The sequence below is a fragment of the Acomys minous genome (genome assembly GCF_964271855.1).
Source record: "Acomys minous genome assembly, chromosome: 14".
Taxonomy (NCBI): Eukaryota; Metazoa; Chordata; class Mammalia; order Rodentia; family Muridae; genus Acomys; species Acomys minous.
In genome coordinates this window covers 48,491,185-48,505,110 of record NC_140496.1, presented here as the reverse complement: position 1 = coordinate 48,505,110, position 13,926 = coordinate 48,491,185, and the positions used below count along the sequence as shown (strand labels likewise).

Here is a 13,926-nt window from a genome sequence, read left to right as displayed (position 1 = left end):
CCAACCCTGGCCTTCCACAGGTGCCCACATATGTGACCATGTGCACACCTCCTACCCATAAAAGAAAATCGTCAGGAAATGGGAGCAAGATGGTAGAGATGAAAGTAAACAAACAGAGAACGCTAGCTCATCCAGGATCTACCTAAATGCTGCTCAGTTCCTACCCAAAGGAAATAAATAGCCTTGGTGTCCTGAACTCACTTTGAAGACCAGGCTGGCCTCGAACTCACAGAGCTCTGCCTGCCTCTGCCTCCCTAGTGCTGGGGTTACAGGCGTGCGCCACCACGTTTGGCCCCTGTGTTCATCTATTTTTTTATTTTATTTTATTTTTTGTTTGTTTTTTGGTTTTTGGTTTTTCGAGACAGGGTCTCTGTGTTAGCCTTGGCTGTCCTGGACTCACTTTGTAGACCAGGCTGGCCTCGAACTCACAGCGATCTGCCCGCCTCTGCCTCCTGAGTGCTGGGATTAAAGGTGTGCGCCACCATACCCGGCTCCTGTGTTCATCTTTTAAATTGAATATCATGTCAGGTCGACTCAATTTAAGATTTCTAAATGTATCCGTCCACATGACTTGTAATTCAAGCACTTTGGAAACAAAGCAGGAAGGAGGATCAGGGCTCAAGGCCAGCCTGGGCTACATGAAATCTTGGCTCAGAACAAACAAATGATATTTGTTTTGTTTTTTGAACTCGGGTGATCTGATACCAGTGATATATTTGTTCTCCTTGGTTTCTAGAAGCTGTTTACAACTGGGCATAGTCCAGCCAGGCATGGTGGCTCACGCCTTTAATCCCAGCACTCGGGAGGCAGAAGCAGGTGGATCTTTGTGAGTTTGAGGCCAGCCTGGTCTACAGAGTGAGTTCCAGGACAATCAGGGCTGTTACAGAGAGAAACCCTGTCTCAGAAAACAAAAAAACGGGGTGGGGGGTGGGGGGGGGAAGAAGAAGAAGAAGAAGAAGAAGAAGAAGAAGAAGAAGAAGAAGAAGAAGAAGAAGAAGAAAAACACAGGCCTTTTACCTACAGCAGTAGGTTATATTTCACTGAATATCCCAGTTAATAATTTGTTATAATGGACGTTAGAGTAGATAGTACTATGATAAAATAGGGTTCATCGTGAAAGATGGTAGCGGCTGAAGTCTTAGTTTATATCAGTGTTATTAGGAACATATTATAGTATGAAACGGGGACTTTTTTTTACAGTCCTGGGGCTCGGTCTAGCCCAGCACGAGCTTCTTGGGCATTTGGGCAGAATGGCCAGCCTTCTGCCGTCACTGTCCAAAATTATGAGTATCAGCATGAATATCATGCTACATGTAATTTCTGTCATATATTAGAAATAGATGAAATGTGAATTCTATGTCAGAATTCTTATTTATCCTACTTGATTTATATTCCATTTGTTGAGCAAATGGTAAACTTTTTTTCTTCCTCTGACTATATAGATTTTGGGGCTTGAATAATAATCTCTAAACAGATATTAAGATATTCATGGTAATTTGTTGCCTTGGGGAAAATATTGATGACACCATGATTACAAAATAACCGTTTTATCCTCCAGTTGTTTAGCCTGCATCACTTCTCACTCTTTCATTTCCTCAGAGGCATGTCACAGAAGCCCACTTTATAAAACCTTTCCAGGAGCTTTAGAAAAAGGAAAAGTCCTGTTTAAAAAAAAAAAAAGAAAGAAAGAAAAGAAAAGAAATAGGCTTAATGGGAGGCATGGGACATTGTTTGCAGATCTCAGACATTGTCCCACAATTTTGGTGTCAGCCTTCAGCTGACAATTAAAAATGTTTGTTTTTTCAGTCATCACCCAGCCCTAACAGATGGGTGAAGAATTAATCTGATTTGTATTTTCCCCACAACTTTCTCCTACACAGTACAATAGTGTATGATTAACATTCAGTGGATTTGCAAAGATGATTGATGGGCCTTAATGGCTACTCTATACATCCCTTTAAAATCACGCCAGGGTGACTTCGGAGGCTGGAGGTGCTCGAGAAGACCTATAGAAATCTGAAGAGGATTTTGATGCTCTCCTCCACTCAGAAGGGAAATCTGCTAATATTGTAATATTGTCATGTTTTTCCCTGCCAGGACCCTCCTTGCCTGGTGTCTTCTTTTTTTTTTTTTTTTTTTTTTTTTGAGCTCTCCCGGGAGGAGATTAGTCTGAAACAACAAAGTAGCCAGATGTCTGGTTCTGAGAGGGTCCCAGAGGCCAGGCTACAGTAGGCAACAGAAACCGCGTGGGGCCGAAGATCAAAGATGCCTGCGCATTACTTATGGGCACACAGTGTGTGTCGGTCCCATTATTAACAGTCGGAGAAAATTTGTTTTCCTAATTAACCCTTTTGTTGGAGTAACCTTAAATTTTAGTGAGTTTATTTCTGTTTGGATCAATTTTCTTTTGTGTAGCTAGTTGGGAGAGGTTTGCTATCCAAAGAAAGCTGAACTAAAAGGAGCCCCTGCTTGATCTCAGCCCCTCAGCTGGGATGCTTAGCCCCAGTGGACAAGCCATCAGGAGGGCCTCCTCATCTGCTCTGAAAGAAGTGGGCGTAGCGCTTGGGAGTTACAGTGCACACTAGTGGTGAGGGGCTACCTGGCTGCCGTGTGTGTGCGCAGGGCTGTTTTTTCATTTCCTTGCTTATAAAGGACTGCTGTTTGAATCTTGAACTATTTTGGAGGGGGGCTGTGAGAGCACAGCCTCCTGGTTCTCAAATGAATTCGGAATTAATCTCCGTGGTGGGACTCTGTCCCTTATTAATTGTGGACTCTCTCTCTCCACTTTGGTATTACTAATGATTGGTAAGGAATTTTATCCTTTACCTAGTCGCCTTATACATGAGATCTTACATTCTTCGATCACATACGAATTTGAGAGATATTAATATGTTTGTTATTTTAGGTCATTCTTAATTCTAGAACCTTTAATGGCTTGTAGCTGAATTTATTCCAAGGAATTTGTAAAAATCAGGTTCTGGTGTTTGGTGTCTTGGGCTCTTGGTGAGAACGTCAGCAGGCAGGCACCTTCCTGCTGGCTTTCTCTCTGTCCAGCATTATAATGTAACAACAACAGGCAGTCAAGGTGCCAACCCGCTCTCCTCCGATACTGTTGTAAAGCCACTGTGATCAGCCTCAGCGCTTTGAAGTGCCGCAACTCATTTTTTAAGACCTGGCAATGTAAACTTATCACAAAGGCTGTAAAAACGCCTTTAAATATAATTGGAGCTATGTGTTAGCCGTGTATAAGTACAGAGTTTGTATTCTTTGTGTAGTGGTCAAGGATTCTCTTAACTCCTTGAGGAAAATGAAGCCCCTGGTAGCAGTTTATAGGGGCTAATCAATTTCTCTCTCTCGAGTTAAGTATCCAAGCGAGAAGAAAGCTAGCTTCTTGCATGAAGCACTAAGGAGGCACTGGATTTTGGGCTTGCTTTGTTTTCTTCCTCCTCAGAGTGGGATTTGATGTTTCTTATCAAAGTGTGTCTGCGTTCTGGTTGTTTCCTGCTTGCCTCTCTTCAGAGTGCTCAGAGCCCTGGGCTAGTGCTAACCCGGTGCCCTCATCCGTGTGCCTGGCTTATGTCCAGGGTAAATGCCTACGAGCCTCAGTGAGGGGAGTAATTTAAGATGGGGCTGTTTGGGGAAACAAAACTTTTTTCAGTACGGTGCTGCCAACCCCTTGGACTTGATCACAGCCAGATTTGTTCTGTGCTTGAGTTGTGGTTTCAGGACTGAGGTCCAGCAATGGACGAAACACCTTCCCCCTGCTGTGGATCTCCTCCCCCGACCCCCCTCCTTTCTTCGGTGGTCTTTCCTCTCCTGCTTGTGCATGGAGTCAGTCCCCTATTCTTTTCTTCCCTCTCTCTCTCTCTGTTCTCCCTTCTTTCTCCCCTCCATTTAAATGAGCATTTGCTAAGGGGAAGACCCAGAGGTCCCTTTTCTTGGGTCTTCTAGAAGTTTCCAATACAGCATTGCTGTTCTACTTTCCTCTTAATTATAATTCTCATTGTCTTGGGTTGCTTCCTTGGCGCTAGTGCTCCCTCCCACCTCCCAACCCCCGTAACCGTAAGGTCATGACTGCGCCCCTCATTTCTTAGTGTAACCCCTCACGTCCACAGCACTGTATATAGAGAAGCGTTCAACTATGCTTTATAATAGATATTGTTGAATGTAGGAAGGTGAAGAGTTTTTTGTTCGTGTTGTAAAGTTGTGCGCTGTGTGTGGTATGGCGCTTGCTGTTTTGGTTAGGCTGGCTGCCTTCTAACTCTTGGAATCTGCCTGTCTCTGTCTCTGATCTGCTTTGTTTGAGGCATGCACAGTCTTGCCTACCTTTTTATAGGATTCGAACCCAGGTCCTCATGTTTGTAAAACAAATGCTTTACCCAGGAGCCATCTCCCCATGGTTTTTGTTTTTGTTTTTTTTTAATTTATTATTTGTACAGTATCTGCCTACATGTGTGCCTTCATGCTAGAAGAGGGCCGCACATCTCATTATAGATGGTTGTGAGCCACTATGTGGTTGCTGGGAATTGAACTCAGGACCTTTGGAAGAACAGAGAGTGCTCTGAACCTCTGAACCATCTCTCCAGCCTTCCCCATGGTGCTTTATTTGCTTATTCTACCTTACTCTGTATATATTGCCCACTCCTCTACCCACTCAAACTTTCCCCCTTTTTTGTTTCTTCATAGCATCTGTGTGGAAGGGTTTTGCTTAGAACTAGGAACTAAATTGTAACAGCAGGCAGTTGAGGTCTCTGTTTGAAACTCCTTTTTAAAAAAATTTTTTAAAAAGCTTAATGCATAAATAACTTAGTACTTGAGTAGGTGTTGAAGTAGAAATCCATAAACTTTGATGATAGAATTGCACATTACATGAGAATGTTTGCAATATAAATCAAGTTGGTTTTGTTAGAATGCAATGATTTAATATGCATTTTAATTTCTCTCTCTTTGCAAAACTGGGTTGAGCACACAACCTTGTGGTTTTTGTTTTTAGTCTATAATGGTCTAAGAGTTTTCATTTTTTTTAGTAGTTTAACTTTTATGTAATAAATTTACCCAGTTTTAAATGAACTATAGTTATTTTCACCCTAAGTTTAAAGTATTGACTTTGGGACATTTATTACTATTTGGAATGGTGTCTGTGATGCTCAGCTACCTTGAGAGGTTGGGGCGGGGCGGGGCGGTCTTGGCTGTTGGGAGATTCCTGTCTCAGGCGCCAGATGCAGATAGATAGCATGTTGTGCAAAACCACAGCCCTGGAAACAGTTATGTTTGGGGTATATCAATGAGCAGCGTTGACTCCCTGTGGCATCTAACTCCACTACTAAAATAAAGGTGAGCAATTGAAAAATGTCGAAAATGAAGATGTCCTCTGTAGCATCCAAATATTTTAAATGGACTATTTTCCTCTTTTACAGTATGATTTGCATGGTTAAATATGAAATAGAACTACAGCCGACGAGTAATGAGATATGTAAGGATAATGTTTGGAAAGCTGTCCAGAAGACTTGAGACTCAGTTATTGTAGCCTGGGGATTTTGCCCAGGGGGAAAAATGTATTGTGCCTCACCAGCTGAAGGGCTACTCAGAAAGATACAAAGCAAAATGCTATCTAGTTCAACATGTAATTTTGATATTTCATATATAATTTGGTACTTGGCAGAAATGTCAAAATATACTAGCTGCTTCCCATTTCTGAAACTGTGTCTACACCAAATTGAACCCGGTGGATGGAGTTCTTGAGAGTCAGATCACTCTGACTCTCAGGAAGAGGAGGAACCTTTCCAAGTCATTCTCTGGAGGAGCCCAAGCTCTGATAGAAGAGTCCAGTGAAGTATGGCTCATTTCAGGGGAGGGGGGTGCAGCTCAGACACTGCTGGGCAGGGTAGGGGTGGGTCCAGACGTTTAAACTGCTATGTAATACTTACTACAAGTCAGACTTCTTTCACAAGACTTCCTATTGATATGAACACCCACTTAAATTTCAGATAGCGTGTTTATATTCAATATTTGCTTTCTAAAAAATCTTTCAAGCTCATCAAAAGTTGAACTGCCAAATCTAGAAACAACCATGAGTCTTACCCTTATTAGCTTCTCTGCCACTGTTTTAGAGCCATATTCTTAGAGCTGTTGCATAAATTGTAATTTACATTAAAATCCACATCCTACTAACAGAAAAGCTTGTTTTTTGTTGTATACAAATGTGTTTCTTTTGTTCACCCTACAGTGCCCCTCTGAGAAATAAAGTCTATTTATCCTGTTACCACTACATAGAGCTATTGTTTATTGTCTTTTAATCAAAAATCAGGTTTCTACATTTAATGACTTAGAAGATCTATTACATTTTGTCAAGATGTAAGAATTTATGAAGAATAAGGAACCCATGGAATCCCCAGTAGATCAAGAAGGAGATGTGTATAATCTTGCTGTTTAATACACATACTAGCATTAATATTTATAATGGAGCTTAATATTTTGTATTTACACCTCCATCACCCTATAACATATCATATTGTTTTGAGACTTAAATAGCTCTCGATTTACACACAGAAGAAAACATTTTTTTAGGAGTTTTTCCTTCTCCTTGATTTGAATTTTCCCCAGGTGTTTGTTAAAGAGCAAACAAATTTCTTCGTGCTGGGGTTCTTGCTCCACACACAGCCCCAAGTGGTGTGTGCGGACATAAAGAACTGACAGGCTGTGGTGCCGCCCGCCCCCCCGTCTGCTAATGGAATGTTGAAACTGGGGCTGGCTACTGGTCACAGATCCTAAAGACCCGTGCTGCTGTAGACTTAGCTCCTTTCTTAAGTTTTACCCAATTATGAGACTGCACACGAAAGACACCAGTTTGGTTGGTTTAAATAATAGTGTTGGTTTCTTACCATTTAAAATTCATAGAAATGGTAGATAAATGCATTTTTGTTTTAGTAGATGATTCATTTTTCATTAAAATACCCATAAAACCCTGGAAACTCACGTTTATTTAGAAACACATGATCAGTGGAAAATGTTCCCTTAGCCAAATTGGCAGTGTTGTACTTGTAAATAACGTTCTGTAGACTACTTCTATAAGCACCCACTGTAGCTTAAATTAAACATCAAATCCTACACCTGTATTTCACAGTCTTCTAAAGTAATGCTTTCAAGGAGTGAGATTACTGTGTTTAATCAGCTGAAGTGATTGGTACTTTGAGGTGCTGGTTGATGACTAAGCCTGGGAAGAAAACTACACATAGAACAAAGCCAGGACTCCAGGGCCTTAGCAACTCAGCAGAGATTTCACGTGTGGACACTGAAAGGCTCACCAGTGGGCTGACTTCTTTTTATTTATTTATTTTTTTTAGGGTTTTCAATAATAATTTAAGAACGAAAAAGTCCTTTCTCATCGTTTCTCAATTTTCCTCCAGCAAAGTAGTGATCAATGCATGAGTTCCATCCTGGGTCAGGGTGGCCAACAGCTCAGTTTCTGGGAGGGTGGGTGCTGATGGGGCGGACATTTATTTATACTCAGAAAATATAGGATTTAGGGTTATCCCCTCCCCCTCTTTTTTGTCTGTGTCCCCGAGGAAATAAATGATGGCCCTCCACAGACCTCAAGTCCTTTGAATTGATGGAAGAATCTGTAGGCAACTGGGTGGCCAGCAGTTAGCTTCTCATCAGCTTGGCCCTTATGTCTCAGCCCCCCTTTGAATCCCTCTCCTGCCTTCTGTAGAGCCATGGACGTTAGGCAACTAGACTTTAAAAAAGTTAAAAGGCAAGAAGTCAATCTCCTGGAAACGAATCCGAGTGCAGACTCAAACCACAAATAAGGAAACGCACCGAGCACATTAGACAGACATAGAGAAATGATTTCTGTCTTCTGTGGTAAGGTAATTGGGCACCACTGCTTGGCAGGGGCTGCAGCTACCGAGCCTGCTCTGGCTGCCACAGGTTGATGGGCAGGTGATAAGGCAGCTTCCGCCAGGGTCTGCACAGGAGGCCTACCTAATATGCTGTCTGCCCTAAGGGCCTATGGGAACACAGTTGGATTATTATGTTAATGCATGAGCCTGCTGCCCTCTTCCTATCCCAGCTGGGTTCCCTGTTGTTAGGAACTGCTTTGCCCTGACAGTGGAGTAATATGCTTCATGATTGAAAGGGCAAAGGGGCTTGAAAGGAAAAAAAGAGAGAGAAAGAGAGAGAATAGGCTCGCACGGATATGCAAATGAGGGCAGGAAATCTGCCTGCCGGAAGATTTTACCCTGAGTAGCAGGGGGAAAGTTTACTTGGAAGTTCTCATAAGGAAGTGCTCAGCAAAGCCCATCCTTTTTTCAGGTCTTTGTTACCCTTGATTTCATTGCTCCTGTTTGGCATTTGCTGTTGGGAAGTGCCTCTCACACACTTCAGTGCATGTTAGGAATGAAGCCGGCTGCAGGGGAGGCAGGCGTAGTACCAACAGGACTTTTGCATCTCACTCTGCAGTTAAGTACTATAGTCATAGAATAAGTATTTTGAGGATGCTTAAGGTTTTATATTTGGTGTTAAACAATCCTTTTATTTCTCATTTTTGATACCGGTTTAAAAGCCAGTTAGTTGTAAAGGGTAGAGTGGGTGAGGTGAAATAGTTGGGATAGTTCTTGGCTTTATGTATTTTATATGATTGGAATTTCCTTTCTAAAAAAGCTATAATATTTTTTTTATTGCTTTTTAAATAATTTCAAGCTGGGTGCAGTGGTGCATGCCTGTAATCCCAGTACTCAGAGAGGCAGAGGCAGGTGAACTGCTGTGAGTTCGAGGCCAGCCTGGTCTACAAAGTGAGTCCAGGACAGCCAAGGTTACACAGAGAAACCCTTTTTTCGAAGGGGGAAAAGAAAAGAATTTCAAACAATGTATTTTTGTCATATTTACCCCCGTCTCCACCCAGAGCCACCCCACCTGCCAAACATCTCCCAACTTCCTGCCTTCTGCTCGCTTTTTTTTTTTTTAAATAACCCAGTGAGTTCATTTTGTGCTGCCCATACAGTCACAGGTGGGTGTGGACTCATCCTCTGGGGCACGTAGACTGCTAGTGGCCACACCCTGGCAGGCTGTGTCTCTCCCGAGCATCAGTTGTCCCTTGCTCCTCAGGGCTGGGCTCCTGCGCTCCTCTCTCACTCTGTGAGTGGATTTCAGCTGTCCTGGATCCTTCAGAGTTTTGGTTTCACTTTCACTTTCCTGAAAAATATGGGTTTGATGTCTAGAAGCCTGTTAAAATTCTTGTTTCTGGAGTTTTGTCAGAGCTTGTGTGAGGGTAGCATATGACTGGCACACGTCTCGTGTCTTTTCTTAGGAGTTAATACTCCTCCTGCTGAATGGGATGATGTCTACCAGGAAGGTGTGTGCAGGGTGCCTGTGCACACACAGGGACTGAGAAGCAAGTGTGCAGGAAGGTGTGTGCAGGGTGCCTGTGCACACACAGGGACTGAGAAGCAAGTGTGCAGGAAGGTGTGTGCAGGGTGCCTGTGCGCACACAGGGACTGAGAAGCAAGTGTGCAGGAAGGTGTGTGCAGGGTGCCTGTGCACACACAGGGACTGAGAAGCAAGTGTGCAGGAAGGTGTGTGCAGGGTGCCTGTGCACACACAGGGACTGAGAAGCAAGCGTGCAGGAAGGTGTGTGCAGGGTGCCTGTGCGCACACAGGGACTGAGAAGCAAGTGTGCAGGAAGGTGTGTGCAGGGTGCCTGTGCGCACACAGGGACTGAGAAGCAAGTGTGCAGGAAGGTGTGTGCAGGGTGCCTGTGCACACACAGGGACTGAGAAGCAAGCGTGCAGGAAGGTGTGTGCAGGGTGCCTGTGCACACACAGGGACTGAGAAGCAAGCGTGCAGGAAGGTGTGTGCAGGGTGCCTGTGCACACAGGGACTGAGAAGCAAGTGTGCAGGAAGGTGTGTGCAGGGTGCCTGTGCACACACAGGGACTGAGAAGCAAGTGTGCAGGAAGGTGTGTGCAGGGTGCCTGTGCACACAGGGACTGAGAAGCAAGTGTGCAGGAAGGTGTGTGCAGGGTGCCTGTGCACACAGGGACTGAGAAGCAAGTGTGCAGGAAGGTGTGTGCAGGGTGCCTGTGCACACACAGGGACTGAGAAGCAAGTGTGCAGGAAGGTGTGTGCAGGGTGCCTGTGCACACACAGGGACTGAGAAGCAAGTGTGCAGGAAGGTGTGTGCAGGGTGCCTGTGCGCACACAGGGACTGAGAAGCAAGTGTGCAGGAAGGTGTGTGCAGGGTGCCTGTGCACACACAGGGACTGAGAAGCAAGTGTGCAGGAAGGTGTGTGCAGGGTGCCTGTGCACACAGGGACTGAGAAGCAAGCGTGCAGGAAGGTGTGTGCAGGGTGCCTGTGCACACACAGGGACTGAGAAGCAAGTGTGCAGGAAGGTGTGTGCAGGGTGCCTGTGCACACAGGGACTGAGAAGCAAGCGTGCAGGAAGGTGTGTGCAGGGTGCCTGTGCACACAGGGACTGAGAAGCAAGCGTGCAGGAAGGTGTGTGCAGGGTGCCTGTGCACACACAGGGACTGAGAAGCAAGCGTGCAGGAAGGTGTGTGCAGGGTGCCTGTGCACACAGGGACTGAGAAGCAAGTGTGGCTGTTGTTCTTACCAGCATCTTTCCCAAGTCAGCATACCTCCTTGCACTAGCAGCAGCTTGTAAACTTATGAGGATTTCAGATCCTCAAAGTCAGCAAGTGCACAAAATGGGGCCCTGCCATGGGCTCCACAAGCCAATCACAATTATCTATGTCTTGTCAGAAAAAAAAAAGTACCTACGGGATTGCTTTCATTAAACTGTAAAGTTACAAACACTATTTTAATTCAGTATTGGAAATTTTGTGAGGTTTGCGGTTTAGTATCTGGTGTCATAGGAGAAAGGTGACTTGTTCTAACAGGACCATTATGGCTGAGGCGATGGCTAACGGGTGAGGATGCTTGTGCACACGGAGACGAGGATCCCCAGCGCCACGTGCAAAAACTGAACATGGATGTGCCCACCTGACAGAAACTGGAGGAGGACCGATGGGTCTAGCTGAAAAATAGTAAGCTCCAAGTTCAGTAAGAGGGTAAAGTGGGAGGTGGTGGGACAGAAGACCTGCCATCCTCTGGCCTCTGTGAGCACATAGCTGTGCGTGCGTGCACACACACATAGACGTACATGCACACATACATATATACACATGTACACATACATTCATACACACATACACAAATGTATGCACACATACACAGTCACGCATCACACACACACATATACGCACACAATTATTCTTTTTGACTTTAAAACAAGAGGGGTGGAACTCATTCTGTCTAAGCAGTCATTTGCTGCTGTTACTCAGCCCTTTTAGAACACGTCTGTGTTAGGCTTGAGAGATGGCTCTTCTAAAGGTCCTGAGTTCCAATTCCCAGCAACTACATGGTGGCTCACAACCATCTATAATGAGATCTGGTGCCCTCTTCTGGCGTGCAGGTGTACATGCAGGCAGAACACTGTATGCATAATAATAAATAAATAATGAAAAAACGAAAGAAGAAGAGGAGAAGGAGGAAGAAGAAGAGAAACCCAATGAAGAAATAATGAAAATATACTTTCTTATGTTGTCTTTCTTATGATGCACCCGGTAGCCTTCAAGTGAGGCCGGCTAGAAGATCATAATTAATGTAACACTGCACACGGAAAGACCCAACACTGAGGAAATAATGAAGTCTGCCATAGAAAATGCTTGATTTTAAAGAAACTTCTTGTCCATCTCCCTTGTTCCCCACCATGGAGCCCAGGTTGGCTTCGAGCCCAGGCCTCCTGTAGCCGCCTGAGTGGTGGGATTCCAGGTGTGCACCACCAAGCACACTTTGTTTGCTTCTTTAAGAAAAAAATTGTGTGTGTGTGTGTGTGTGTGTGTGTGTGTGTGTGTGTGTGTATCATCTACCTACCTACCTGCTGTATTGGGGGAGGGGCGCATACACATGCCTTGACAATAGTGTGTAGGTCAGAGAACAACTTGTGGGAATCTGTTTTCTCTCTCCACAGTGTGGGGCTTGGGGAGTCAAGCTTGGCAGCAAGCACCTTTGCCGGCCATGCCATTTTGTTGGCTCATACTTGGCCTCTGAAAGCAGCTTCGTCTTGTTCCCCTGCTGAGCTCTCTTACACACGGACAAGCCCTGGGGAGCAGGCATCAGCCTTCCGTTTCCCAGCTTCTCAGACACAGCAGATTCACCGTGTTGTTCGCACTGAATACCGGTGCTGATGAAGGGAAGGCACTCAGCTTCCGTGGGACTCCAGGCTCCAGGACCTCCTGCTCTCCAGGACCCAGCCTCTGCCTTCCTAGCTTCCTCCCTTTACGCAGGGCAGCTGCGCCTCTCATGCTGGGATCACACGTGGGCTTTGCCATGCCGGGCTTTTGGCGTGGGTACTGAGGGTCTGAGCACAGGCTCTCATGCCTTGCTTTACCCACTGAACACCTCCCTAGCCTCCTCTCTCAGTTGGAAGGTGTTTCTGTCTAGGCTTTCAAATGTGCCAGGGATTTTGTGTCTGTATTTCCGGCTTCTTACTCTGGCAGGTCACTGATGAGTGGTTCTGTGTACTTCCTTACATGGTGCTACTTAGATAGCGTGGTTAAGAATAGCTGCTAGTTATTATAGCGTTTGCGTCGCCAAGGCAGCACATGGGTCATGGCACTGCTCACCACATTAATGTAAGTACATACCATCCTACCCGTCAGAGAATATTCAGACAAAGGTAAACTGAGTCTAGGCCCTCTGTGGCCTGCACATCTCTTCCCTGTTGTTGCTACAAACCTTTGCCACGTTTTGTCTTAGTCTGTTTGCTTTTGCTATAATTGAACACTCCAAGCCAGGTAATTTTTACTGGATTGAGGTTTACTTACCTCATAGTTCTAAAAGGCGGGAAGTCCAAGAACATGGTGCTGTCCCCTACTCAGCCTCAGGTGAGGGCTGTTTTCCTGCTGTGTGACATAGCACAAGGCATTGCGTGGGCAGTCAGAGCACACATGCCAGCCCATCACTCCATGAGCATCTTCATCATGAGACTCATGAGCCCTCTTGGCCCAAAGACCTCTGCACCTTCAGCCTCTCCGTGCTCTTCGCTGGGGACCAAGTTCCAACACATGAACTGTGGGGACAAAGCACAGTGTGTCCATCCTTAGCCTTGGTCAGAATTGCTGTCACATGAACCATGGCCCTACGACATGGATTGTAGACACTGATCATGGGAGCATGGACAAACAAACATTATAAGGAGTACACAGAGAATTGGGTTTAAAAAAAGATTGTGTGTGTGTGTGTGTGTGTGTGTGTGTGTGTGTGTTTGCATGCACATATGCAAATGCCCACAGGAGTCTAAGTGCTGAGAATGTTAGATCTCATGGGGCCAGAGTTACAGGTGGTTGTGGGCTCCCTGTTGTGGCTACTGGGAGCCAAACTTAGGCCCTCAGCTAGAGCACAGAACTCTTGGCCATGAGCCACCTCTCAGACGCACAGAGAGCTGCTCTTAAACCCCACTTTTTATAAGTGCCTGAGGTGCAGCTTACTAACTTGGCTTTATCACACAATCACTTGAGAGTGAATGCTCTCAAAGGAAAAAGTAAGAGCTGGCTTAACTTGTCCAGTTAGCAGGAACGGACAGTGGAAAGCAAGGATTTTTTCTTAAAGCTAGTTCTGGAGGTAGCAACATACACACAACCTCTGAGGAAAAGAGGAAGGTTACGTTACCACAGGAACATGGATAGAGATGACACCACTTCCTGTTCATGATAAAGTCCAACTCTACCTAAGGGACCCACCTCAGGAGACCGGGCTTACAGTAGGATCTTGGGTTTGGCAGAAAGAGCCTCAAATACACAACTTCTCGAATATTCCTTTCAACACATATCCATCAGAGACAAAGGCAACTTCTGAGGTGACCTGCT

At 45.1% G+C, this 13,926-nt stretch overlaps 1 protein-coding gene across 7 annotated transcripts in view; it reads left to right on the top strand.

Annotated features, from left to right (window-relative positions):
- Window positions 1–13,926, top strand: part of SLC10A7 (solute carrier family 10 member 7) — a 229,376-nt gene that overhangs the window by 42,507 nt on the left and 172,943 nt on the right. The window contains exon 5 of one of the 7 annotated variants that reach the window (XM_084757539.1): window positions 5,418–6,268. The exons of the other annotated variants lie outside the window; for them this stretch is intronic. Coding sequence (XP_084613665.1) covers window positions 5,418–5,435 — 18 coding nt within the window. The 3' untranslated portion in view covers window positions 5,436–6,268. Of the gene's footprint in view, window positions 1–5,417; window positions 6,269–13,926 lie in introns of those variants that run through there. 7 annotated transcript variants of the gene reach the window in all.